The following is a 25,258-nucleotide window of genomic DNA, read 5'->3' as shown; positions in this document are numbered from 1 at the left end:
AATTTAGCAACTGCAAGTTGTAACATAAGGGTTGGAAATAAGTAAGGAGAGAGAGTAAGGAGGTGGATGCTGTAAAAAATGGAGAAACTGTCAGAATATTTCTTCTTCAGAGGAAAAAAAAAATCTCCCCTGAGATTCTTCCAAACAGGGAACATCTGATCTCTTCACTAGACTAGATCTGTTACCTAGTTTCTTTCCAGACAGGACTTAAGCAGTTTACTTTTATGTGTTTGGGGAGAGGGGTGGAGGGAAGGGGGCCAAAGTAATCAATATAATTGACCTCTAAAGACCTTAGCCACTCAAAACCTGTTTGAAAATTGGAGGCAGGGGGAGAGAAGGAACTCAGAATTCCAAATTCAGAATTCTCCCACTAGGGGGGACAAATATATATATATATATATATATATATATATATATATATATATATATATGCCCTCCATTTCACACTATTTCTGGGATGACCTAGTTCTGCCAGCAGAGAAGGCAGCGCTAGGGTGTGCCAGTGTAAGCAAAGCGAAGGTGCTATCCCTTTGGCATGAAATATCACGGCCGCCAGATCAGTGCCCCCACCTGACCTCAAATCATCTCATCATTCCGGCGGGGGGGGGGGGGCGGGGAGGACTCTCCGTCTCTGCCCTTGACTCGGACTCATCTACCCGAGAAAGCTGCAGCAGGGTCAGGGCCCAGAGACTTGAAAAAGTGTCTCCCCGGGCACCTGCAAGCGCCTTTCAGCTTGCAAGGGCCAGGCGCGGTGCCGGCTGTTGATTCTCGGCCACAGTTGGCTGACTCGAAGCACATTAAATATACAGCACCCACGGTTTGCTCCCCGGGTCTGTGACACTGGGCCAAGACGTCCGTCGCCCGCAGCCCGCCGGGGATCTGGTTCCCGCGAAACCCGCCTGGCCGCCGTCACACCTGTTAGGTGTCGCCCCACTCCGCGCCTCCGCCCCACCCCACGCCTCGGGCAGCGCGGGCGCCGCGGGGGACCCGGGGTGCCGAGCCGGGGCCAGGAGATCGGCAAGACCCCGGGGACCCGGCCTGCTCCCGCCCGGCCCCGCGCGGGACTCTGCAGGGGTGGGGGGTGGGGGCTGCAAAGGCGGGCGAGCTCGAGGCCCGCCGAGAGTGGCCCGGGCAGGGCCGGGGGCAGAAGGGGCGTCGCCGCTCCGGTTCCGCTGCCCGAGCCCACAGCAGCTGCAGCTGCAGCGACGGCCCGGCCGAGCGGCGGCGGCGGCGGCGATGGGGCTCCTCGCCCCGGGCCGGGTCTGTCCCCTCCTCCTCCTCCCCCCCCCTCCTCCTCCTCCTCCCTCTTCTCATCCTCCTCCTCCCCGCAGCTCGGGCGCCGCCGCCCCCGGCCGGGCCACGGCGCCACTTAGGCCGCGCGGGGCGAGCGTAGGCGCCGGCCGGCGGCCCCTCGCCGGGGAGCGGAGCCGAGAGCGCGGCGGGGCCCCGACGAGGGGGCTCGGCCGGCCCGGCGGCCCGCAGCGCCCGCCCGCGCGGGGCGGCCCCCCGGACGGAGCTGCCCGCACGCCCCCTGGGGGCCGATCGCCTCCGAGAGGCGGCGCGGGGCTCGGCCGCTCAGCCCCGCACTCGGGCGCAGCGGCAGCCGGCGACGGCGGCGGCGGCGGCGGCAGAGACGCGGCTCGGCGCGCCCGGGGGGTCCCCGCGTCGGCGGAGCCCATGGAGAGGCGCGAAGGGGCGGCGCGGCGTCCCGCGGCCCCCCGCGATCGCAGAGGGGCGCCGGCCCCCGGCCAGCCCGGCGAGCCGCTGTCCACTGCTGAAGCTCCCGCCGCGGCCGCCGCCGCGCTGCCCGCCTGGATGCGCCTCTACTTCTACGGCATGCACGGCATCACCCTGGACGTGCTGGTGTCCTCGCTGCGGCGCTTCGCCCGCAGCCCCGACCTCCGGATGCTGGGCTTCTCCTCGCCCTACCGCTGCCTCCTGCACTCGCTCACCCACTTCGCGCTGGAGAAAGTCTACCTGCAGGGACGCCTCTGCCCCAGCGCCTTCGTCTTCAATTTCCTCCTGTACCCCTCGGCTCACGTGGGGCTGCAGACCCTGGCGAGCCAGGCGCTGCGGCTCGGCGTGGGGGGCCGGCCCGGGGGCGCGGGGGCGCTCGACCTGGCGCTGCAATACGTGCTGGCGCTCTACCACGGCCAAGTGTTCCTGAAGCGCTTCCTGTGCTTGCAGTACCAGGGGCGGCAGCCGCAGCCGCAGCCGCAGCAGCCGAGGAGGCAGCGAGGTTCGTCCCCGGCGGTTCCTCCCGGTGTCCCGGCCTCGGCGGCGGCGGCGGCGGCGGCGGCGGCGGGGACCCGGCAACAAGGACCTGTCAGCCGCCTAGACGCGGGGGTGGGACCCCCCAGCCAGGGGTTGCCCGATGCGCTGCGCTTTCTCTTCTTCGGCATGCACGGCTTTCTGGATGAGATCTTCTTCACCTTCTTCTTTAACGTGCTCGGGCAGGGGGATGGGGCGTCCAGTGGGCACACCTCGCTCTGGTCCTTCCTAATGTACGGCAGCTGCAGTTTCGTGGTCGAGAAGCTCTACTTCCACCTCCACTACAGTCGAGGCTGGGGGACCTGGAAGCGGCTGCCCATCTACGTGATCTTCATCTACACGTGGGAGTTTTCCTGGGGTCTGGGACTCCGAACTTGCGGTGCTTGCTCCTGGGACTACTCGCACTACCCGCTCAACTTCATGGGTCTCATCACGCTGATGTATCTACCTGGCTGGATATTCCTGAGTGTCTACCAGGATCTACTTTCCAACGTGCTGTGGAGGGTTCAGTACGTGCCAACCCGCTAAGACCCAAACCAAAAACGTCCTGGATTCCGACGAATGCATAAGATATTATTTTTACACCTTTTAAGCGGAGTGGGTTTTTGAACCTTTGAATTTTTTTTATACCTTTTACTGAACTCTTCCAACTTGTTTTAGTCGACATTTTAGGGGGCTTTCTTTCTTTCTATGTGGAACCTATGCATAATACGATACTTTGAAAATATTACTGGGAACATAACTCAAGAGTATTTGTCGATACATTCAATCCCTTACAAGCCCACACAGCAAAACCATTATACCTTAACATCAGAAAGCTGTAGTATTTGTTTATTTGGGTGTAACTGGGCAGTAGGTACTAATATTTTTTTCCTTCTTTTTAAAAATACTTTCGTCTTGTTTCTTTTTTAAAATAAGAAATTTCTTTAATTCAGAGACCTGTGGTATTTTTTACAAGATTCGAGGAAATGTTCTGGCTTTATGTTTTTCATTCTTTTAAGTCTCACTTTATTTTGATTCCTTTCGTATTTACCAATGACTGCTCAAACCCAGTGTCTTGTACTCTTAAAACTACAGTTAATAGCTCTTAAAGTGCCTCTGTCTAGCATACAAGTGAAAAGAAACTGACAAATGTGAAAATACATCCTATGAATAGATTTTTTTAATAAGAATTTTTTCTAGCATCTCAGACAGGTGACACTGTGTTAAGCATCCTACAAATATTTTCTTTCCACTGGGGTTAGCCTTAAATGCCAAGAATGTTAGCATTGATCAGAGTTTGGTGTTCTATATGGCTGTAAACTTTTTGTTACTGTGCAATAATATAAAATGTTTACCAGATGTGTCTAAGGGCCAAGCGAAATTACTCCATCTTCAATAGTGTTCTATCCCTAAGGACCCTTTCTACGTGGAGCTTGGAGAGTCAAAACAGTTTCTTGGAATAAAATGAAACTGAAACTTCACACTAATTGCATTAAACCTAGTAGTTTACTGTGAATACATAAATGTCTTTTCAGCTTACTTCTGCCATGTCTCACTTGTAGACATTTTTCTGTTTGTTTATGTGTCCACGGGGCCTTGGGCTAAGTCTTATGCAGTACTGTTCATTGAGAAGCAATGATAGTTTTTTTTTTGGATGACTCATTAGTAATGTTTGGGAGCTCCAAATTTAAATGAGATGATGTAAACCATTTTAAGAAATTATGTCTAATCAATTAATAATGTACTGAAGATTGCTGTTTTTAATGTACTTCTGAAAGACAAGTCTAGTTGATTATGACTCAGCCAAGGATGATTAATATCTTCTGAGTTTTCAATACAAAAATAATTAGGAAAACTTAGAGTGTCTGCAAATGAATAGTTTCCTATTCAAATTATTAGCTTCCCTGTGTCATGAAAAAGGACTTTCTGTTTTCAGAAGATTTTTACTCTGTAAGTAAAAGCAAATATTACATTTAAGTCAAGCATAATTCTGAGAATATGCTATTTTTTAATTCACTAAGGTTGTAAGCTGAATTGAATAACGCTTTCCAATCAATGTTACCGGTAAATGGTTAATGTCAAGTGAATTATTTTAGCCAAAGCTGAGAAGAGACCTGCAACTTAAGTGTTTACAGAAAATTCACCTGAGTATTACTTCATGACATTCTGTCATGTGCAAACTATTTCAAAAGTGAGGGGGAAAAATTAAAAAGGAAAACTAGACTCTAAAGTGAGTGAGATGGTAAGAAAAAAAATGTTTGAAGGTGTGAGAGAGGTATAGCCCATAATGTGCTTGCCTTGCATGTAGCTCAATTGGTGAACACCTTCAGAAGTGATTCCCAAGCACAGAGCTAGGTGTAAGCCCTAAGCATCACAGGTGTGACCCCAGAATCACACACACACACACACACACACACACACACACACACACACATAAAATAAAAAGGTAAATGCCAATAAATCTAACACTCCACACCACATACACCTATGAACACAGAACAAAGTCCATGGCTTCTGAAATATATGAAATATATTTTTGTAGTTTTACTTTTGTCCTTCACGTCATATTCTTCCTCCCTGCTTACCTACTTAGCAACATTCTCAGGGCCGGATATCTGTCAGGAAGTAGGAAAGGCTACTGGGTTTTTTTACTAGTATTATTTGTTTTGTTTTCAGTGTTGATCCTAAGTAAAGGTCAAGGTTTTCATTCATGCAATTTATTCAAGAAATGGTTATTGAACATTCATAATTTGGTAGGCAATCACCTAAACTCGGTAGATAGAATAGCAGTGACCCACACAGACTAAACATCTGTCCTTATAAAACGCCTTGTCTGATTTATTTTTTAAAATTTATATAAGATTCTACTATTTACATGGGTGGGGCAATTGTTGTGATCTTGTGTCACTGGAATACCAATCCATTATCTCTAAAACAAAAGTCCATTTACCAATCCCTCCACTAGTTCTACAAAAGCTTGTTCAGATCTGCTTAGGAAGTGATTATTCTCAATAACTTGCTTTGAGGCTTCTCATTCTGTTTATGACATTTTCAAAGTAATATTTTGCTACAAATTTGAGTATTTAAAGAATAAGAAGGGAAATAAAAGGGCCATTGAACCTATCTTAGTACTCAGTAGTTTGGATATAAAAATGATAAGCAATATAATACCTAATATATAACTGGGAGCTTACCTCCTTTAAAAACTTCTCTATTTTATATATACATATACACATATATACAGTATATATAACCATAAATGCATGCCTATGCCCATCTATATCAAGTTGAAATGGATATATAATCATAAGTAAATCTATATGACCACATGTATCTGTATTGTATCATATATATGTATGCATACATATATATGCATATATACACAGACACATATTTACTTAAACTTTTAATCACCTTTCTTTCACAGATGATGACAATGAAATGGAAGCCCAAAGAATTTAACAGCCCAAATGATGTTCAGCATTTAGACTTGAATCAAGTACACCAGACTCCAGGGTCTGTTTTGAACAGTAGCACTGGTGTGTCTCTGTCACTGACCACAGTGTTTTGCGGTCTCTTATAGATTTTGTGTTATAATCCTCAGTGCAGTTTCCTTTCTGTCTCTATCACAGATGCAAACAACTCTGTCTAGCAGCAACAATCACTCTTTCGTGTTGCCTTTTATTCCATGGACAAGGGAGTTAGTGCCAGAACGCACAACTGACAATCAGCTTAGCATGAGTGCTTAGATAATTGTTTTTATATGCAAGTGGTGCTTTGGAATACAGTTCATTATTTGAAGTCAAAGCATATTAATTATAAAAGTAATATACCAAGCTATATCACAAACTAGGGAAAAATTTATTATTTTTCATTTAAAGTAACATTTAGGAAAATGTAATATACATTAATTTTATGTTATCTAAGCAAACATAAGTATTCTGAATGATTAAAATGAAATTTTTTATTTTGAGTTTTATTAAACTCTTTGGAGTATAAAAATTTCTTTTAAAAGATAGAAAGATGAACAGATATGGGTTTTGCTTTGTTTAACTTTCATAACACTGAATTTTTTTTTATTGAAGTGTGTTTATTTTTAACTCCGTTCTATTTAGCTTCTGAATCTAAAGAGGAATACTGTCTTTAAGTTTTTCATGTTAACAGAGATTGCAAAAGTCTATTTTATACAAAGACTTCTATAAAATTTTTAATCCATTTCAATATTTCAAACTTTTCATGACTATATATTTAAATTAAAAACATTTTAATAAATATTTCACACTTCATGTGTCAACCCAGAAAAACACAACTTAAATAAAAGATTACCTGTACTTTGTTTTTTTGTTTGTTTTTTTTTTAAAGTCTAACTGCTTTATGTTACCCATCTGAGAAAAGAAAAAGAATTTCTACTGTTTTCAAATGGTCTCTGTTAGCATAATGGCACTTGCACTGTTTTAGAAGGAATAAAGAATTTTGGTAAATGTCTTTGGGTCTTTTTCTACTTCCAAATACATTTTAAAAAAATCAATAGACTTGCAAAGGAAGTTAGACTCATGGCACAGCCTTGCAGTGATAAATAAGTCATTATGTTCTGATATATGAAAACATTTTAGTAAAATCAATTTTTGCTTATATTAAAAGGCATTACAAACTCTTTAGCTTTTTAATTAATCTTAAATATGTTACCTCCACTATATTTTCCAACTGTGCTTAATGGAATGATGTACTTTTACTGAGGAAAAGCAAAAAGCAACATCCTGTAAGTCCTTCCAACAATTCTTACCTTAGTTGAAACTAAGGGGAAGGTGTTAGTTAAAAATTATTCTGCTGTGTCTCCAGAGTGCTTTTTCGTTTTTGTATTTGTCTTTTTCCTATTACTAATCTTGGCACTCAGGAACCAACAAAAAACAGCAATGGTGTTTGTGTATCTTGACTCACTAGAATTGTATTTGGTTCCATTTTTAACATTGACACATGAGCCATCACAGACCCAATAGCCTCCAGTCACTAACAAATTAGTTTGTAAATAAACCTGTAATGTACCTAAAGAGAATTTCCTAAGAGATTCTTCTTTCTCACAATATAAAGACAAATTAAAACCTTTTCGCTTAATTTTTAAATTACCTTTGCAGAAGTGATAAAATAAATCATCAGATCCTGTGAGAGACTTGTCTTGAACAGGTAGAAAGTTTCCATTTTCATCTTAACCCATAACTATTCTATCAGACAGAATACAAAATTTACATGCACTAACTTTCCCATTCAGAAAAACTTACAGGTTTACCATGATTAAGGATAATTGAGTGTTGAAAACAATGAAGTCTAATAGCATTTAGTTTTGAATTCCAGGAAGAATTTCTAACATTCCTGCCAGTTTCTCAGTTCAGTCTGTATTATACAAGACATTAAAATTTTATACAAAATTAATAAATGGAAAACTGTCAGCAATTGAGCTAATAAACTGCCTATCAGTGAAACAAGGTGGGCTTTGGAAAGCTTTCAGGTGCCAATTCTATTGCAATGAAATTTTTGTCCTATTCTTTTGAGATCATACCTAGTTTCATAGAGGAGATACTTCCACTAAGTTTTTGGGAGTCACTCTTGGAAATACTCAGGAGATCATGTGGTTCCAAAGATGGAACACAGGATATCTACATTCAGAAAAATAGCTCCAGTATATTGAACTGCTTCTTGAGCCCAACAATAAAATATTTTCTAAACAAAGTCCCTATTTTCAAAAAATCAGTTTTTCATTCTTTTGTGATCACTGCATTTTTCAATTGATGCATCATGCACTGAGTCTTAAGTATCCGGGTTTTTAGAACTTTGTGGGTAATTAAAAATGACTCCAGAAAATAAAACAACACGTTAAGTAGCACTGTAGTCCAGTTGTTCATCGATTTTGCTCAAGTGGGCACCAGTAATGTCTCCATTGTGAGACTTGTTGTTACTGTTTTTGGCATGTCGAATATGCCACAGGTAGCTTGCCAGATTGCCGTGAGGGCAGGATACACTTGGTAGCATGCCAGGAGAGGGACAGAGGAATTGAACCCAGGTCAGCCGAGTGCAAGGCAAATGCCCTACCCACTGTGCTATAGCTCCAGTACAACATATAAAGTATACAGTAAAATAGTTGCAACTCTGTTTCAATCACTGTAATCTCTACTAGTTCAACTCAAGAAAATACTGGGGAAATGTAGGCAAAGCTCATGACTACCTACAGAATTTTAACTGGAAGAATTTCTTGCTCATTACCCCTGGGAAAGTTAAACAACTGAAAAAAAATAATTTGAGACACCATGGCTACTACAAAATCAAGAGGGTATCCTGAAATAATATAATATTTTATTTATCCATTTAAATGTATTTATCTTAAACTACTGTTTCTCAGGGTAATATTAAGGAATCATCCTACTCTTAATGATATTATGAAAAGCATTCATATTACATATAATACATTTTATTTATTGATCTCTATTATAAACATTAACATAGACTAGGAATCTTAGAATTAAAAATTTATATGAAAGGCAATTTTTTTAGGGAAATTTGATACTGAGTGTTATGTATATAAAGTTTGCATTAGTAGTGTTTTGATTACTCACTTATATTTAGAAGCAAAACCTGAAACAAATGTGGGTTTTTTGCATTTCTTAAGGGAAGCAGCTTAGTCTAAATCTTTGATTAAAAAATAATGCAAAGACAGAAGAAAAATAAATAAAAGAATTCCCTAGAGTACATGAAAAGAAAATAGCACTAGTTTTTAAGTACTTTAAAAAGAGCAAGTCTTGAGCAATATTTACTATTACACGTATTCATAATTATGATACTTTTAGCAAAACTAAAATGGTAACAAAGGGAGAATAAATAAAAGATATAATATAAGGATAGTTTTAAATAGGTCTAAAGGGACATGTGCTATTTTTCTATAACTAAAAGAGTTATAAAAGAGTAATGAACGTTTTCTAAGGTCTCACAGAGTGAAAGACTTAAGTTTATCCTCCAAAAATTAATTAAATAGCCCATCTTATACTCAGCTGAAAACCAAAAACCAAAACTTTATTATGTTCTTATTTATTCAATGAAATTTCAGAGATTAGTTTTTGTAAAATAATGTTATTTTGCATGCCATAGAAGTTTTAATTACTTGCCATGGAAAAATCTGTATATTGCAAACAAAAACAGTCTACAATTTGTTAAAACATAAAATCATAGAACTTTATGAGTTGATAAGATAACTATAGATTACAGAGTTCAACACAAGACCAATAAAATAACTCCCCTGAACCACAAATTACCAACCTATTTCTCTGTCCTACCGCCCACCTTTTAGAAACAAAATTACTTATCCTCTTACTTACTTATGCTCTTATCCTTATTAAGGAAACAAACAGAAAATACTCCCAATTGCAACTGAGGCTACTGCCACCTCTGAGGCTCTTTCCAGTGTGCCCAGAGAAACAGTATTCTGCTTTAGGACCACTTTTGAAGACCACCTCTCTGTCCTACCCTGCTCACTTTCATGAAATACACCGCAATACTTCCACAGATCTCTAAGGCCAGCCCATATCTTTGTTTCTAGAAAGTTCATAACAATGAATCCTAATGTGTAACTTTTCCTAATTTTTCCCAAGTTTTTCAACCATAGACCATCAAAGGACCAGAGGTCTGAAAAAAACTTCAGTGTCTTAATTGTCTTATTCCAAGCTAAATATTTATGAACTTCTAGCAATATATTGTAGGGTATGCAATAGTACAACTATTACCCATTTTGATCAGGAGAATGTATATTTGCATCTGGGAAGCACCGTGTTTGTAGTTTTTGTTGTAACCCCATCACATAATCACTTAAATTGAATTTTATGTTATAAAAATAAACTAGGTCTTCCCCCTGTAAATTGCTATCGTAAGAGGATCCTCTTTATGTACTTTTATATTCTTATAAAAATAACTGGCAGAGATCTATTTTTCCCTAAATTACAATAAGAACCTGAAAATGAGTTTTAAAAATGAAAGCCAGAAAGTTACAATTGAATTCACTATGTATTTCTTTCATGCCATCTATTTCCTGTCTTCTTCTTGGAATCAGGCACAGTATCAATCTCTGAGTTTTCTCAACATTTACAGAAGAGTGCATAGATCAGGTGCTCAAAATATTTTGTTGAAGAATATATTGAATTCTCATGACAGACACAATCCAAGAGTGGACATAGCAATTTGGAATGCTGCCAGGTGGCATCTTGTGATTTCAAGAGGACATTAATTCACGAAATAGAATAAGACTAACCCTGTGTCTGAAAGGAAAAGTAGAAATGTCTCGTTTCCTCATTCTTCCTTCACCTAGCAGCTCTTTCCTAAAGATTGAGAACTCAGTTTTCTTAACAGTGCAATTGCACTGTAGATTTTTTAAAATTATGTAATATTGAAATAACCTACAGTGAAGCATAATATTTCTGGACCCTGGAGGGATAGTACAGGGGTTTAGAGCACCTTCCTGCAAAGCGTATGATCATGAGTTTAAATCCCTGGGGTCCCACACAAAAGTCTTCCTAACAGATCTTCTATTTGGGCATGGTCATTCATCAATCAGTGATATCTAGCACCACTCTTGATTTCCCGTGGCATCACAGCCAGGTGTGTTTCAGCACCACAAAAAGGGGGTAACTTCCCACCAGTGTTGCAAGATGTGTGGCATTGCGATGTCTGGTGAGCATCTTGTGGACTTGTTAGAGGTGAGGACCATTTTCTAAGAGTGTAGGAAAGTTCTCAGGGAGTTAAAGCAAGCAAAATTGGTCTAATTTTTGTTTGTAAGAGAAAATTGAGATCCAATCTTATGTTGAGAAAAAAAATAAAGAATAAAAGAAATACTTTATGAAAAGCATACAAAACAAGTGCTGCTTACAAAAGAAAGAGTAAACAAAATTGAAAACAAAATTCCAATACTAACTCAAGATGGCAAGCAGAAAAAGAGATACAGTTTAAAAATGAAAAAAAAATTGCCTTGAGAATTATCAAACTCCATTAGAAAATAAAGTACAAGGAAAATATACAGAGTGAAGAGAGAAGAAAAGAAAAACACTTATTTAAAGAAATGATTGCCTAAAACTTACCAAACCTCTGGAAAGAAGTAACCATAGAAATTTAGAAAAATGTTAGAACGCTCTAATTTTTAAATGAACAACCATTAACAATTTCTAAAGAAACTAAGATTTATAATCATTAAAATGTCAAAAATAAAATAAAGTTAAAGTTTCTAGGGGAAAGCTATGTGACCTACAAACCTACCCTGATTAGTTCCCACTAGATTTCTCAGCAGAAACTTGGTAAGCTAGGAAAGACAGTAGGATAGCATTCACAATTCTAAGAAAAAGAATCCTCCAGACAGAATAGCTTGCTTTTGAATTTACCATTCAAATAGGATGAATAAATAGAAGTTTTCTTGGATAAAGAAAACCTAACGGGGCTGGAGTTATAGCACAGCAGGTAGAGTGTTTGCCTTGCACGTGGCCAACCCGGGTTTGATTCCCAGCATCCCATATGATCCCCTGAGTACCGCCAGGGGTAATTTTCCTGAGTGCAGAGACAGGAGTGACTCCTGTGCATCGCTGGGTGTGACCCAAAAAGTCCCCCTTCCCCCAAAAAAAGAAAACCTAACAAAAGCATAATGTCACCAGACATTACAAGAGATGTTTGCAGGGATTAAAAAAAAAAAAGAACATAAAATCTTGAGCATGATAATTAGTAATGCAAACTCAGAGATAAGAGAAAAACAAAAATCAATAACAAAACAACAAACAAAAGGAAGCATAGTATATAACTGCTTAATTTAAACATTTAGAGCTGGAAATGTAAAAAAAAAAATTAAGACTCACAGACACTCAAACTCAAATTCAAACTCAAAGAGGTTTGAGTACAATGATTTATATCTCACAGTAACCATGATAGAAAAATCAGAAGCAGAGGCACTGGGAAAATATTTTTGAGTGGATGATCATTTAAGAAAACCATGTGAAGTAAGAGAAAGAAACTTATGGGAAGTGGAACACACAAAATATTAAACAAGCAGACACAACATAGAACAGTAGTTACTAAGTGCCAACTATCATCAATAAGGACCTAAAATGGTAATGGCCTGAATTCACCAATTATAAGACACATAGTAGCCGTATAGGTTTGTTTACAAAGCACAATCCTTCTATGCTAGGCATACAAAATCATTCAATATTAAGACAAACATTGATTCAAAGTGAAAGTGTGGAAAAAGATATTTCAAATCAAGAATATATAGGGAAAAAGATGGGAACTGCTGTAACAAATAAAGAGTATGTGGTATATATAATCTGGAATCAAGCAGCCTAGACCCCAAGTTTCATTTCTAAATACTTACATAGATAAGTAGACAGAGTTTGGGGAAGAGATAAGGAGTGGAGTGTGAGAAAGGACATTGGTATTGTTACAGCATTGAGTTAGCATGCTGCCCAATTTATTCCATCCAGGGAAGAACCCATCCATCAGTTGTTTATTTGTTCAAAAAAGATTTCTTAATCATCTACTGTATAAGAGACACTAAGTAATGCTCAGAAATTTAAAAAAATGGGAAACTCTGAAATGCACCCCACTCTTCAAGAATTAGCTAAACTCCCCATCACTAGATTTCATGAATTGTGTGACAAGCAATAGAAATTTATGTACTCAGTTCTGGATGCTTCAAGTCCAAGATTGCATCAGTTCTTTGTGAGAGCTCTCTTTCTGAGTTGTGGATAGCTGCCTTCTTTCTTTGCTCTTACAAAGGATGGATAGAAAGCAGATTTTTGGCATTTACTCGGGTAGTAACTAATCCTATCAGATCAGGGCCTGATTTTATTACTTCATTTAACCTTAATTTACCTCAGTGAAGGCCTGTCTCCTAGTAGAGCTACATTTTGTGTTAATTCCCACTGTAACTGTAAAGTTACAGTCATCATCATAATTTTTATTCTCATCATTATATTTGATATTATTAGTATTACCTCATCTATACAGTTACTGGAATTTCATCTTCTGCATAAAGACAAAATAAAATTCCATGTCAACTCCTTCCTTCCTTCCTTCCTTCCTTCCTTCCTTCCTTCCTTCCTTCCTTCCTTCCTTCCTTCCTTCCTTCCTTCCTTCCTTCCTTCCTTCCTTCTTCCTTCCTTCTTTTCTTCTTTCCTTCCTTCTTTCTTTTCCTGATGCTCATGTATGATTCTTGCCTGAGCTCATGATGGGTCATTCCTGGTGGGATTCAAGGACCACATGCAGTGTCAGTGATTGACAGGTTTAATCATATGCAAGGCAAGCTCCCTCACTTCTGTACTATCTCTCTAACCTCTCGGCATTATTTTTAGACAGCATTATCTATCACTCAGATAGTCCAGGATGGCACCATTGGAGAAGAATATCCCAAAAAAGAAGAAAGAATCCTTTTAGCTTTATCCTTCTAATGTTACATAATTCACTCATCACTGGTTTTTATTCTGTCTATGGAAAAGTTCTATTTTTACATGTATAATTTTAGCATTCCTTAATATTATATATAGATTTATGAGTCCCTCCCCATTTCTACTCCTTTTTTTCCTACTTGTTAACAGAAAATTAGCTCTCTGGAAATATCTGATGCAGACAATGTGTCTCCACATCTTTCTTGAGCACCGAGAGGGAGGCCTTAGAAGGCAACTATATTCAGAGCCAAATCGCTTAATTTCATAGAATACTTCTTAAAGGTTGGTTAAAAGTATTTGGCTAGTGATATCTGAGTACAAAATCAATGTTGAATGCATTATAAATACTATTGGGTAACCACACTTCTATGATGTTTATAGGGCACTCATTTTCATTTCAGAAACAAATTTGTAATATTTGTAAATGGTCTCATAGATAATTATAACTGTGCTTTTCAATGTAACGCTTTATTTTTGGTATCATAAAGTCGAAAGCATAGATAAGATGACATTTTATTTTCTTAGCCAAATTAAAACATTTTAAATATAAAAAGTCACATATTATTTGGACTCTCCTTAAAAATCAGGTCATCTAACAAGAGTTTCTGAAGGAAATGTTAACTTTCTAAGGAACTGCTGTTTGCACTTGAACCGTTCAGTGTGTTCTTTCAGTTAGAGCAGGGCCCATTGAGGGCTACATTCCTTGGTGTTATCGCTCCCAGTGTTGGAAATCACAAGCCTTCCCAAAATACTAAAAATAGTCTGAGTGAAATTTGAAACAGACAGGAGGACTTTTGGAGAATAGTTTAAATTGATGATTTTTATACTTCACCACTTAGATGATATCTTTGCTTATCTTAATGGCAATAAATTCTATTAGAAGTGAACTTGCTGCCCTACACTTTGCCTCCCATATCACATGACTAACTTCTCTCTGTCTCTGGTCCATTGTTCACTTTACTTAAAAGCACATGAGACATAACAGATAAAAGGTTCCATCTACTACAGTATTTAAAAGGTTAGAGAAAAGTTCTCACAAAGGAAAAGATTAGGGATTGAAGTTAGCTGTCGAAAATGACCTTTTTACAAACCACTTTTCCTTTCCTAGAAACTCCCTTCCCTCCCCTCCCCTTCCTTTTCCCCCTCCCTCTCTTCCCCTCCCCTTCCCTCCCTCCCCCTCCTTCTATTCCCCACCCCTTCCCTCCCCCTCCCTTCCCCTCTCTCCCCTCCCCACTTTCCTCTGCTCCTCTCCTCTTTTCTCTTTTTGCCACATCTGGCTATGCTCAGAGCTCTGCTCTCAGGGATTACTCTGGATGGTGCTCCGGGGATTTTATGTAGTTCCAGGGATCAAAACAGGGTTGACTGCTAGCAAGCCTTACCCACTATACTGTTTCTCCATATCACTTCCTTTTCTTATACTACACTTATTTTCAACAGATCCACTTACCAAATTTGTAAAATGTAGAAAAAACAGTTTGATACAGTTTTGTAGCAGTGTTGTCCAATAGAACATTCTCCAATGGAAAATGTTCTACACCCACATTGTCCAACTCGGTGTCACTAAACTCAATGTGGTAACTGAATGGCTTGAGTTGACCTAGTTGACCTACATGTTATTGCAATTGGCTTAAAGTGCTAGAGCCATTTGTGGCTAGTGACAACCAATATCAAGTAGTATTTGGCTAGTGATATCTGAGTACAAAATCAATGTGTGCCTTTTTTCCTGTTCCGCCTTTAAGGCTATGGGGTGGTTTTAATCAAAAGAAATTTGTTTTCATGGTTCTGAAAGAGATGTAGAATCAAGGTTTCAGCCTTGTGCTGCTTCTAATATCTGCAACAAAGACTTATTTATCTTAATCCCTAGTTTTTGAAAGCAAACTTTGGTATCTCAGTTTGTAGACACATCACTCCAATCTCTATCTCCGTCATAACATAAAGATCTCTCTGTATCTGTGACCTCATAAAGGTTTCCACTATAACTTGCGTCTATGATCTCTTATTGACTCTAACTCATATTCAAAATATTCCTGTTGAGTTTCTAGGGAGAAGGTTCAAGTGGGAGAGCACATGACTGTCATGTGCAAGACCCCAAATTTAAATCCCTGTCGCTGAAGTCCTATCATTGTTCATCCTGAGTGTGGGTAGCCCTGGTGGTTCTCAAAGTACGACCAGAACTAACACAAAACCATCAGACTTGTACCATCAGGCTAAGCATAGTTAAGAGTGACCTTGGGGTCCTTGAGCCTGGTAAAAAGTACCAGTAAGGTTATCAACTAACATTCAAACTGTCAGCGATACACTTTAATAATATTTCTGGTAATTCTATGACAAAAGTAACTCTACAGCAAAAGCCCTCCTTTGGCCCAGGACTAAAATTTATTCAAAAAGCCTCAAAACTTTAAAATATTTTGAGTTCTTTGGATTTAAGCATACAAAGATTCATGCAGTAATAGAATCTTATTACACTTTTAATATGATACTTTGTGGTTATATCTTTTAGTCCTTGCTGCCTCCAGAAGAAATAGATATTTAATACTATGGTTGTATATTTTACTTCCTAATCCCAATCTCTAAAGAACGAATCTATCCAATCTAATCTTCCTTCATTATAGCTATCATCACATTGAAGGAGAAATTAAAATATTTCTTTATTAGGGTTTGTTTAGTGCAAAAATGACTAACTTCTAATCATTGTTTCTTCAAATTAATCAATTACTGCCTTATCAACCTTTGGCTTATCCTAAATCTAGACGAGAACAGAAAGATGGTCTTAATCACGTGAATGGTGGGTGATCAGACACTTCTCAGGAAAGTCCTTATGGGTCCAAAGAAATTTCTCTCTATATATTGGTGATGACTTTCCCCAGAGTGTGGACACTACCATAAAGAAGAGATATGACATTTCTTTTCTGTTTCCTTTAAAGTCTAGGCCTTCTCTAACACTAGCATTACATGAAAAATCAGCCAAAATTATATTTATTACTCTAGTGATCCTCCTGCAAAATTCTCAAGGGATTTTATTGCTCTCTTAATTAAACTGCGCTACTATACCAGAAGGCTGTACACTGGATGGCTTATGCAGTCAAGATATTTTTTACTGTTCTGGAATCTAGAAATTGGAGTTCCTGCAAGTAAGGTCTTTGATTATCGCTCTCCTGGTTTGCTGATGACTGGCTACTTGTTCTATAAAGGCACTAATTCAAGCATGTCTGAACTTAACTATTCCAAGAGGCCTTTCCCCAAATGCCATTTCACTCAAAATTAGGAATCTTGAATTAATTAAACAAGTTGACCATCCAACTTAGGTGGTTATAATGCTATGGAAGGCTGCATAAACAAGTTCAATTACTCAAGACTTCAAAATCAAAATGCAGAGATAATCAATTACATGTTGCCAAGTAGGCTTTAGGACAATAAAATGATTTTCTTTTTTTACTTCTGTACTTTACTGATCTTTTTCTATCCGAGTAGCACTGTCAGAAGAGCACCCCTAAATCATAGGCTGACGGGACTCGAGTGTTGTTCAAGTAAACTTTCGCTTTATTCCCAGAGGCCTTTTTGAGAGGGAGGGAACTCTTGGAAGTAGGGTAAAGGACCCTTGGCCTGAGCACAAGGGAGACAGCACAGCACAGATTGTTTTAGCTCACTCTTTTCGGTAGCCCAGAGATTTTAAACCCTCCAGGGGGATTCAAAAACATTCTTTCAATCTGACAACTCCCTTGTTAGTTGCCAGGAAACGCTGCACTGGGCTCCAAGAATTGAACATGGCCTACTGGTCTGCACATGCCTAATTGGTCAAATACACTCTTAAACCTTTACAGAGGCCTCATTTTACCTCTGAGTAGACTGAAACATAGGAATCGTGAAGGGCTGTGGAGGGGAAGACACAGATATGAAGTCTATAGTAGTTGCCATTTCTTCCCAGCTCTTTCTTCCCTTCACATACGTGCCACTATGGTTATGCCACAGTAACAACGTGGTTGGTTTTACAGAACTGTTCTTTTTTTTTTTTCTCCCCTTCCAGGGCTATACTGCAGCTAGCCATCTCTCTCCAGAGACAGACTGATCATGCCATTTGATATAATACATAAGTAGATAGCACATTACCTTTCCTCAACAGCATTTCTGTTCCACTTCAATAGCATCTCTCACTCCATTGTGTGGATATATTAGACTCCATTAGCTCTAAGAACTATTTTTGCCATATCATATGTTTTATGTTCTTGTTCTTGGCATTTTCTTGAGCATTTAACTGAGTAGCACTGTAGCACTGTCATCCCGTTGTTCATCAATTTGCTCGAGTGGGCACCAGTAACATTTTCATTCTGAGACTTGTTGTTACTGTTTTTGGCATATCGGATATGCCACGTGTAGCTTGCCAGGCTCTGCTCTGTGAGTGAAATACTCTCGGTAGCTTGCTAGGCCCTCCAAGAGGGACGACGAAGGAATAGAATCTGGGTCCGCCGCGTGCAAGTCTACCCGCTGTGCTATCGCTCTAGTTAGTGTTTTTTATTTTCTACATATTTTAAAATTAGCTCTAGTTAATTAAAATTTAAGGGATATGGTTACATATCTCTATAAATATTCATTAGACCCACCAAGAAAGTTCACGTACATCCCATCACCAAAATGACACCCTATCCATTCCTCCTACACATTCCCTTTTCCCTTTAAGAAACATTATAGTTTTCACCAAGTCTAGAAGTTAGTTTTGAGTTTGTCAATTCTTTTTATGCCACTGTATTTGCTTAAGTTATTTATATTTCACATATGAGTACAACCATATGGTGACTATTTCCCTCTTATTTGTCAGTATAGCTTAACATAATAACTTTTAAGTTCTACCCATATGTGGCAGATCCAGGGATTGAACCTGGATCGAGGGAAGTGCCTTATTCTAATTCAATGTTTCTGGCCCCAGCTTCTTTTGCCAGTCATCTATCCATGGACATTAAGACTATGTTCATATCTTGGCTCCTGTGAATAATGCTGTTATGAATATAAGGAAGCAAATATAATGTTAAATTAGTGTTTTCATGTTCTTTGGATAAATACGAAAAAGATAGTGCGAGAGTTCATGGTATTTGTGGTTTTGAATCTCCATAGCATTTTTCATACAGGTTTCTTTCGCACTAGTGATCCAGTGGTAGAATTCTCCTCTCCCTTATAGAGGTTGATTTGATTTACCTAATGTACTTTCCCTCAACAGTCCAACAGGATCCATTTTATTCTAGATCTCACCTGCATTTGTTGTTTATAGTTAGTGTTATTTTTATTTCCAGAAAGGCCATTCTTACCAGGATTATGTGACATTCCATTGTGGTTTTGATTTTCTTTTCCCTAGTACATATTATTAAACTTTTTTTTTTTTTACTGGGTCTATGGGATACTGGTAAGTTTTCTTTGGAGAAGTTACTATTAAGTTTTATAGCCTACCTTTGATGGGATTGTGTTTCCTTGTTGTTAAGGTATGTGAGTTTTTCATACATTTAGGATGACACATGATATATTTTATGCCTCTCTTATCAGAGGCATTATGTGTTGTTAAAGTGTCTAATTAGTAGGCTGTTTTTTGTTTTCTTGAGGATTTCTTCACATATAGTCTTTAAATTCATGTAATTTCACTTGTTCATTTCTTTTCATTTTTTTGCTAATGGAATTGAGTCACTGAATATATCCTGGATGGTCCTAGGATGGTATCATTTGTATCTTCCTGTACATATTTCATGGCTTCAGGTCTTATTTCCAAGTACTTATCCCAATTTGAGGTAACTTTGAGGTATGGAGTCTAATAAGGAACTTGCTTGTCCTTCCTTCCTTCCTTCCCTCCCTCCCTCCCTCCCTCCCTCCCTCCCTCCCTCCTCCTTCCCTCCTTCCTTCCTTCCTTTCTTCCTTCCTTCCTTCCTTCCCTCCCTCCCTCCCTCCCTCCCTCCTCCTTCCCTCCTTCCTTCCTTTCTTCCTTCCTTCCCTCCTTCCTTCCTTTCTTCCTTCCTTCCCTCCCTCCCTCCCTCTCTCCCTCCCTCCCTCCTTCCTTCCTTCCTTCCTTCCTTCCTTCCTTCCTTCCTTCCTTCCTTCCTTCCTTCCTTCCTTCCTTCCTTCCTTCCTTCCTTCCTTCCTTCCTTCCTTCTTCCTTGCATCTGTTGATGAGAATATCCTTTATCAATGTATGAACTTGGATCCTTCTTAAAGGTCAGATGTTCGCACACTTGAAACTTTACTCCTAAACTCTTGATTTAACTGTACTGATGTGCCCATTTTGTTTAATTATCATATTGTTTTGCTCATTATAGCTTTGCAGTATAGTTTGAAAGAAGTAATCAACATTGCATCATGCCCCACATTGAATTGTTATTCCAAAAGTCTGAGAATATCCACAAGTGGCTCTGGGGACCCAAAGTACTACTTGGGAAGCCCCAAAATAAAGAAATATGAAGTTAAAACATACAATGATTTTGTTCTTCCTTTGTCTTAGTATTGTTTTGTACACTAGGTTTCTCTTTTAGTTCCCAAATTTTAGAATTGTTAGTTCTAATTTATTGAAAAAATGGCATTGGTATTTTGATAGGGATTTTGTTGAATGTGTAGCTTTTTTGAGAAAAATGACAATCTCAATAACATATGTTCTTCCAGTTTATGAGAGAGGAATATTGTTCAATGTCTTTGTAATTCTTGAATTACATTTAATAATGTCCTACAGTTCTTAGCTTTAATTTTTTTCACCTTAGTTAGGTTTATACGTAGGCAACCTAATATTTTGAAGCAATTTTAGAAAGGATCATTTTCTTAATTTTTTTCTATGAACTCATTATTTATTAATACAAAGACAACATAATTATGTATACAGAGGAATAGAACTCAATATGGGCATAACCTGTTTAGAAAAATCTGAAATATTTTATATAACTATATATATGGCTGGAGCAATAGCACAGCGGGTAGGGCATTTGCCTTGCATGCGGCCAACCCAGGTTCGATTCCTCTGCCCGTCTCGGAGAGCTTGGCAAGCTACTGAGAGTATCTCGGCCACATGGCAGAGCTCCCCATGGCATATTCGATATGCCAAAAATAGTAACAACAAGTCTCACAATGGAGAGGTTACTGGTGCCCACTCGAGCAAATTGATGAGCAACGGGATGACAGTGATACAGTGATCTATCTATCTATCTATCTATCTATCTATCTATCTATCTATCTATCTATCTATCTAGATATCTATCTATCTATCTAGTATCTCAGGCTATTAATTATTTTATATCTATCTATCTATCTAGATAGATAGATATAAAATAGATAGATAGATATCTATCTAGATAGATAGATAGATATAAAATAATTAATAGCCTGAGATACTAACAGAATAGTAAGAGGTAAGTTGCTCCATTGAAAAATGATGTTGGAACCATTTTTATGGAAATTGCAAATCAAGCAGAAAAACAAGTAGTGAGAGAGCATTACTATGAGGCACCCAGTGACTGAGTACCCGACACTGAGAGGGTCAAGATCCACTTGGGCATTCAAACTTGGATGTTGTAACTAGATTCTGAACACCAGAAATTTTTGTAGATATAGTGTTGGAGGTAGAGTTCAGTCCCCAAAGAGGAAGATCTGATAAAGCTTAGAAGGACAAAACTCTTCCCCACGTTATTAGAAACCAAGCAAATCTATTGCTAGAGAAAGGCACAGACAGCAACAGGATTTCATAGTCAAACCCAGAGGAATTGTATTTGAGCTTAGACAGGGAACAGGTTTGATCACAAGAGGGAATGGAATAGCTAGAAATGTTACACTCAAGCTCTTTCTCCCCGCCCCCCCCCCCCCCCCCCCGCCCAGCCAGGGTAGTTAGTTATCAAAGGAACCCTGAGACAGATTGACCCATCTCTCTTCCCCCATCCCCCCCGAGGTCTTAAAAAAAATCTTCAAGCCAAGAGCTGTTGAACCTTTGTACCTTGTAGTGGAAAAACAAGGCAAATGCCAAAATAATTTTTAATCATGTGGTAAAATGAATGAGAAAATATTTCTCTTCAGAAATCAACCTAAGTATCATGGAAATGGAAAGTCTAGAAAACAAAGAATTTAAAATAGCTATTAAGAAGAAAATCAATAAAGTGCAGTAAATTCACACTTACAAAGAAGAATAAAATGAATGAATTTAGAAAAAAATGCAGAAACAAAGGAAGTTCTCACATAAGAGATTGAAAGTGTAAGACCATTTCAGACAGTGAATATGAAAAAGCACAATGAATGAATGACAACTGTGGAAAGCATACAAAAAAATTAAATCTACAAGAGAAAATAAGTGAAATTGAAGATTAATCCTACCTCTTATACTGAGAGTCCTCCATTGTATGCAATTGACTTGTTTATAGTTTTGGCTACTATTGTGGTTGTTATTGAGGCTTTGCCAAGAGGAAGGCCAATAACTTTGAACTACAATAACTAAGTAGGCTTCATGGTAGCCTGCATAAAGGAAAATAACACAAAATATATTTTATTATGCTGTTGTACGTGAGAACTAAACCCAGATGAATTATACCAAACTCATCTCACAGATTGAATTGCCAAATCAGTTCCCTTCACTAGTACCCAAAATATTCCCCGCTACCAAGTGAAATTAATAATTGTTTTAATGAGGGAAGTATAAGCACAAAAGTGTATAAATCTGTAACTGTACCCTCACGGTGATTCTCTAATTAAAAATAAATAAATTTTAAAAAAAAAAAGTAAAATAAAATATGTGTGCAGTAAAAAAAAATAATAATAAAAAAATAAAAAAAAATAATTGTTTTAAGCCAATCAAGGTACATTTAATAAATACTGTTAACTTTCTTAAAGAAGAGCAACAATATCTTTATAAACTTATCTGTTTCTTCACATTTGAACTTTACTTTGTTCTTAAAGGCTGAAACTGCCTTTAGATAAAACTTGACTGCAAGTTAAAATTTAGCAAGAAACAAAATTGGCATTATATAGTAATAAAGGAATTAGAAAAAGACATAAAATTTAAAACATGTTCACCCGGGGGCTGGAGTGTTTGAACAGCAGGGAAGATGTTTGTCTTGCATGCAGCCAACCTGGTTCAATAAAATTAGAAGTAGAAAGCAATGTTACAACAGGTAATTCAGATGTACAAATTATTTTTTAATTTTATGAATAATAATATGAAAAACACCTGGACAGCTACAAATACATTAAGAAATTCTTTGAGGGGCTGGAGCAATATCACAGCGGGTAGGGCATTTGCCTTGCAAGCAGCCAACCCGGATTTGATTCCCTGCATCCCATATAGTCCCCTGAGCATCGCCAGGAGTAATTCTTCTGTACAGAGCCAGGAGTAACTCCTGTGCATTGCCAGGTGTGACCCCCCCAAAAAAAATATTCCTTGAATTGTACACTAGAAAACTGAATCAAGAAGAAAAGAGAATATTAATATTCAAATGCCTGTTACTATTGACAAAAATAGAAGCATTCATCAAAAGCCTTTTTTCCTCCAAATATTCCCATGTCTGGATGCCTTTGATAATAAATTTTACCAAGCTTTCAAAGAAAAATAGTTTTTCAAAGGGGATGATATGAATATACAGTTCTTCAAAGAAGCTATGTAGATGTCCAGAAGGAACAGGAAAAGATGTCTATCATGTCTTATTATTAGGAAAATATAAATAAAAACAAGGAGATAAAGAAACCCATATGCTTTTGGTGGAAAAGTAAATTTATATAGTCATTGTGGAAAGCATCATGGAGTCTTTCTAAAAATTAAAAGTAGAAATTTCATATAATCCTGCTTCTGGGTGTTTACCAAGAAGTACCAAAAGAGTAATTTGAAGAAATAGACTCCCATGTTGCAGCAGCATTTGCAGTAGTCAAGAACTGAAAAGAAAATCTAAGTAGAAATCTTTTGGCATGTGAATAAATAAGATGTGACTAGATACACAATGAAGTACACTTCAGCCTTTAAAAAAATATATATATATATATGACATCTGCAACTGCTTGGATAAACCTAGAGGGTACTTTGTGAAATGGCATAAGCCAGGAGGATAAAGATAAATGCAATTTGACTAATTTGACCCAAATGTGGTTTAGAGAGACCAAAACTAAAAGAGGAACTAAATAATAAAAATAAAATTTGAGGTTCTGTGCCCAATAAGGATTTTTAGATGGTAAGACATAAGGGAGGTGAAGTCAGAACAAAGTGGATAGCTGTCGGGTAAAGTATAAAATTGAAATTTTAGTAGAAAATTTAAGGGGGTATATACAGAAGCTGATTACAATGCTAAACACATGAAAAGTTATATAATTATTTGATGCTGCCACTTTTATTAAAAATACATATTTAAAGTAAGATAAAACTGGGAACCTGGGAGATAGCAGAAAGGACTGGAGCACGTTTTGCATGTGGGAGATCTCTGTTCAGTCACCTATACTAAATGGTCCCCTAAACATTTCAGATACACCTGTGAGCACTGAGATGGGAGTAGTCCCTAAAACTGATGTGTGTGCCGCTCCCCTATAAGAAAGATCAAGTTTACTTTTGTACTTTTCAGTAGATTTGGCTATCTTGACATAATTGGCTTTTACCATTACAACATCATTCATAATATTAGTACTGTAGCACTGTCGTCCCATTATTCATCGATTTGCTAGAGCGGGCACCATAATGTTTCCATTGTGAGACTTGATGTTACTGTTTTTGGCATATAGAATACGGCACATGTAGCTTGCCAGGCTCTGCCGTGTGGGCAGGATACTCTTGATAGCTTGCCGGGCTCTTCGAGAGGGACGAAGGAATCGAAACTAGGTTGGCCGCGTGCAAGGCAAAATCTCTACCTACTACACTATTGCTTATCCATAATATTAGTGCCAAAATTTTGATGTTGCTGCTTTTCAGTTGCTTGATATCAAACTGCAGGCTTTTTCCAGCTTTGTAGTTGTGGAAGGACCATAGACATAAGGTCACATCCCTCCTGTCTGCATTTCTTTAAAACAATTTCGGGGCTGGAGCTATAGCACAGTGGGTAGGGCATTTGCCTTGCATGCGTCCAATTTGGGTTCATTTCCTAGCATCCCATATGGTCCCCTGAGCACTGCCGGGGTAATTCCTGAATTCAGAGCTAGGTGTAACCCCTGTGCATCGCGAGGTGTAACCCAAAAAAGCAAAATAAATAAACTAAGAAAGAAAGAACAAACCAATTTCATAATGAAAATTATATCAACAGGGCCAGTGAGATAATACAAATATACAAATATTAAGTCACTTTCCTTACATGCAGCTGCTACTGGTTTACTGGTTCATTCCTGACACCAAATATAGTCTTCAATCTCCAAAATAAAACCCTAAATAAACTTTAATTTATTGAGTTAATTATCCAATTCCCCAAAATAAAACTTTAAAATATTAAGATGATTTCAGATGGAGATCCGTCAGCATGTTTGGTAGTTACTTGTCACTGTAGAAATGTATTCCTAGAGCTACTGTTTCCTTTCTTTATCTTCAGGAAACTTAAAGAATACCAAGAATATTTTTTTAAAGAGGATTAAGAAACAGT

At 38.6% G+C, this 25,258-nt stretch overlaps 1 protein-coding gene across 1 annotated transcript; it reads left to right on the top strand.

Moving 5' to 3' along the window:
* The first annotated feature begins 823 nt into the window (after nucleotides 1-823).
* TMEM229A (transmembrane protein 229A) lies at nucleotides 824-6,738 on the top strand. The gene has a single exon (XM_055142543.1). It carries the CDS (start codon nucleotides 1,237-1,239, stop codon nucleotides 2,797-2,799), a length of 1,563 nt encoding a protein of 520 aa, XP_054998518.1. The 5' UTR covers nucleotides 824-1,236; the 3' UTR covers nucleotides 2,800-6,738.
* Nucleotides 6,739-25,258: the final 18,520 nt, after the last annotated feature.

The sequence above is a fragment of the Sorex araneus genome, chromosome 1 (assembly GCF_027595985.1).
Source record: "Sorex araneus isolate mSorAra2 chromosome 1, mSorAra2.pri, whole genome shotgun sequence".
Taxonomy (NCBI): Eukaryota; Metazoa; Chordata; class Mammalia; order Eulipotyphla; family Soricidae; genus Sorex; species Sorex araneus.
The sequence above is the reverse complement of the archived record's forward strand: the minus strand, read 5'-3'. Positions and strand labels throughout refer to the sequence as shown.

Bases quoted from the DNA above. Each gene is read 5' to 3' on its own strand.
- TMEM229A (XM_055142543.1), top strand. From the start codon at position 1,237: ATGGGGCTCCTCGCCCCGGGCCGGGTCTGTCCCCTCCTCCTCCTCCCC.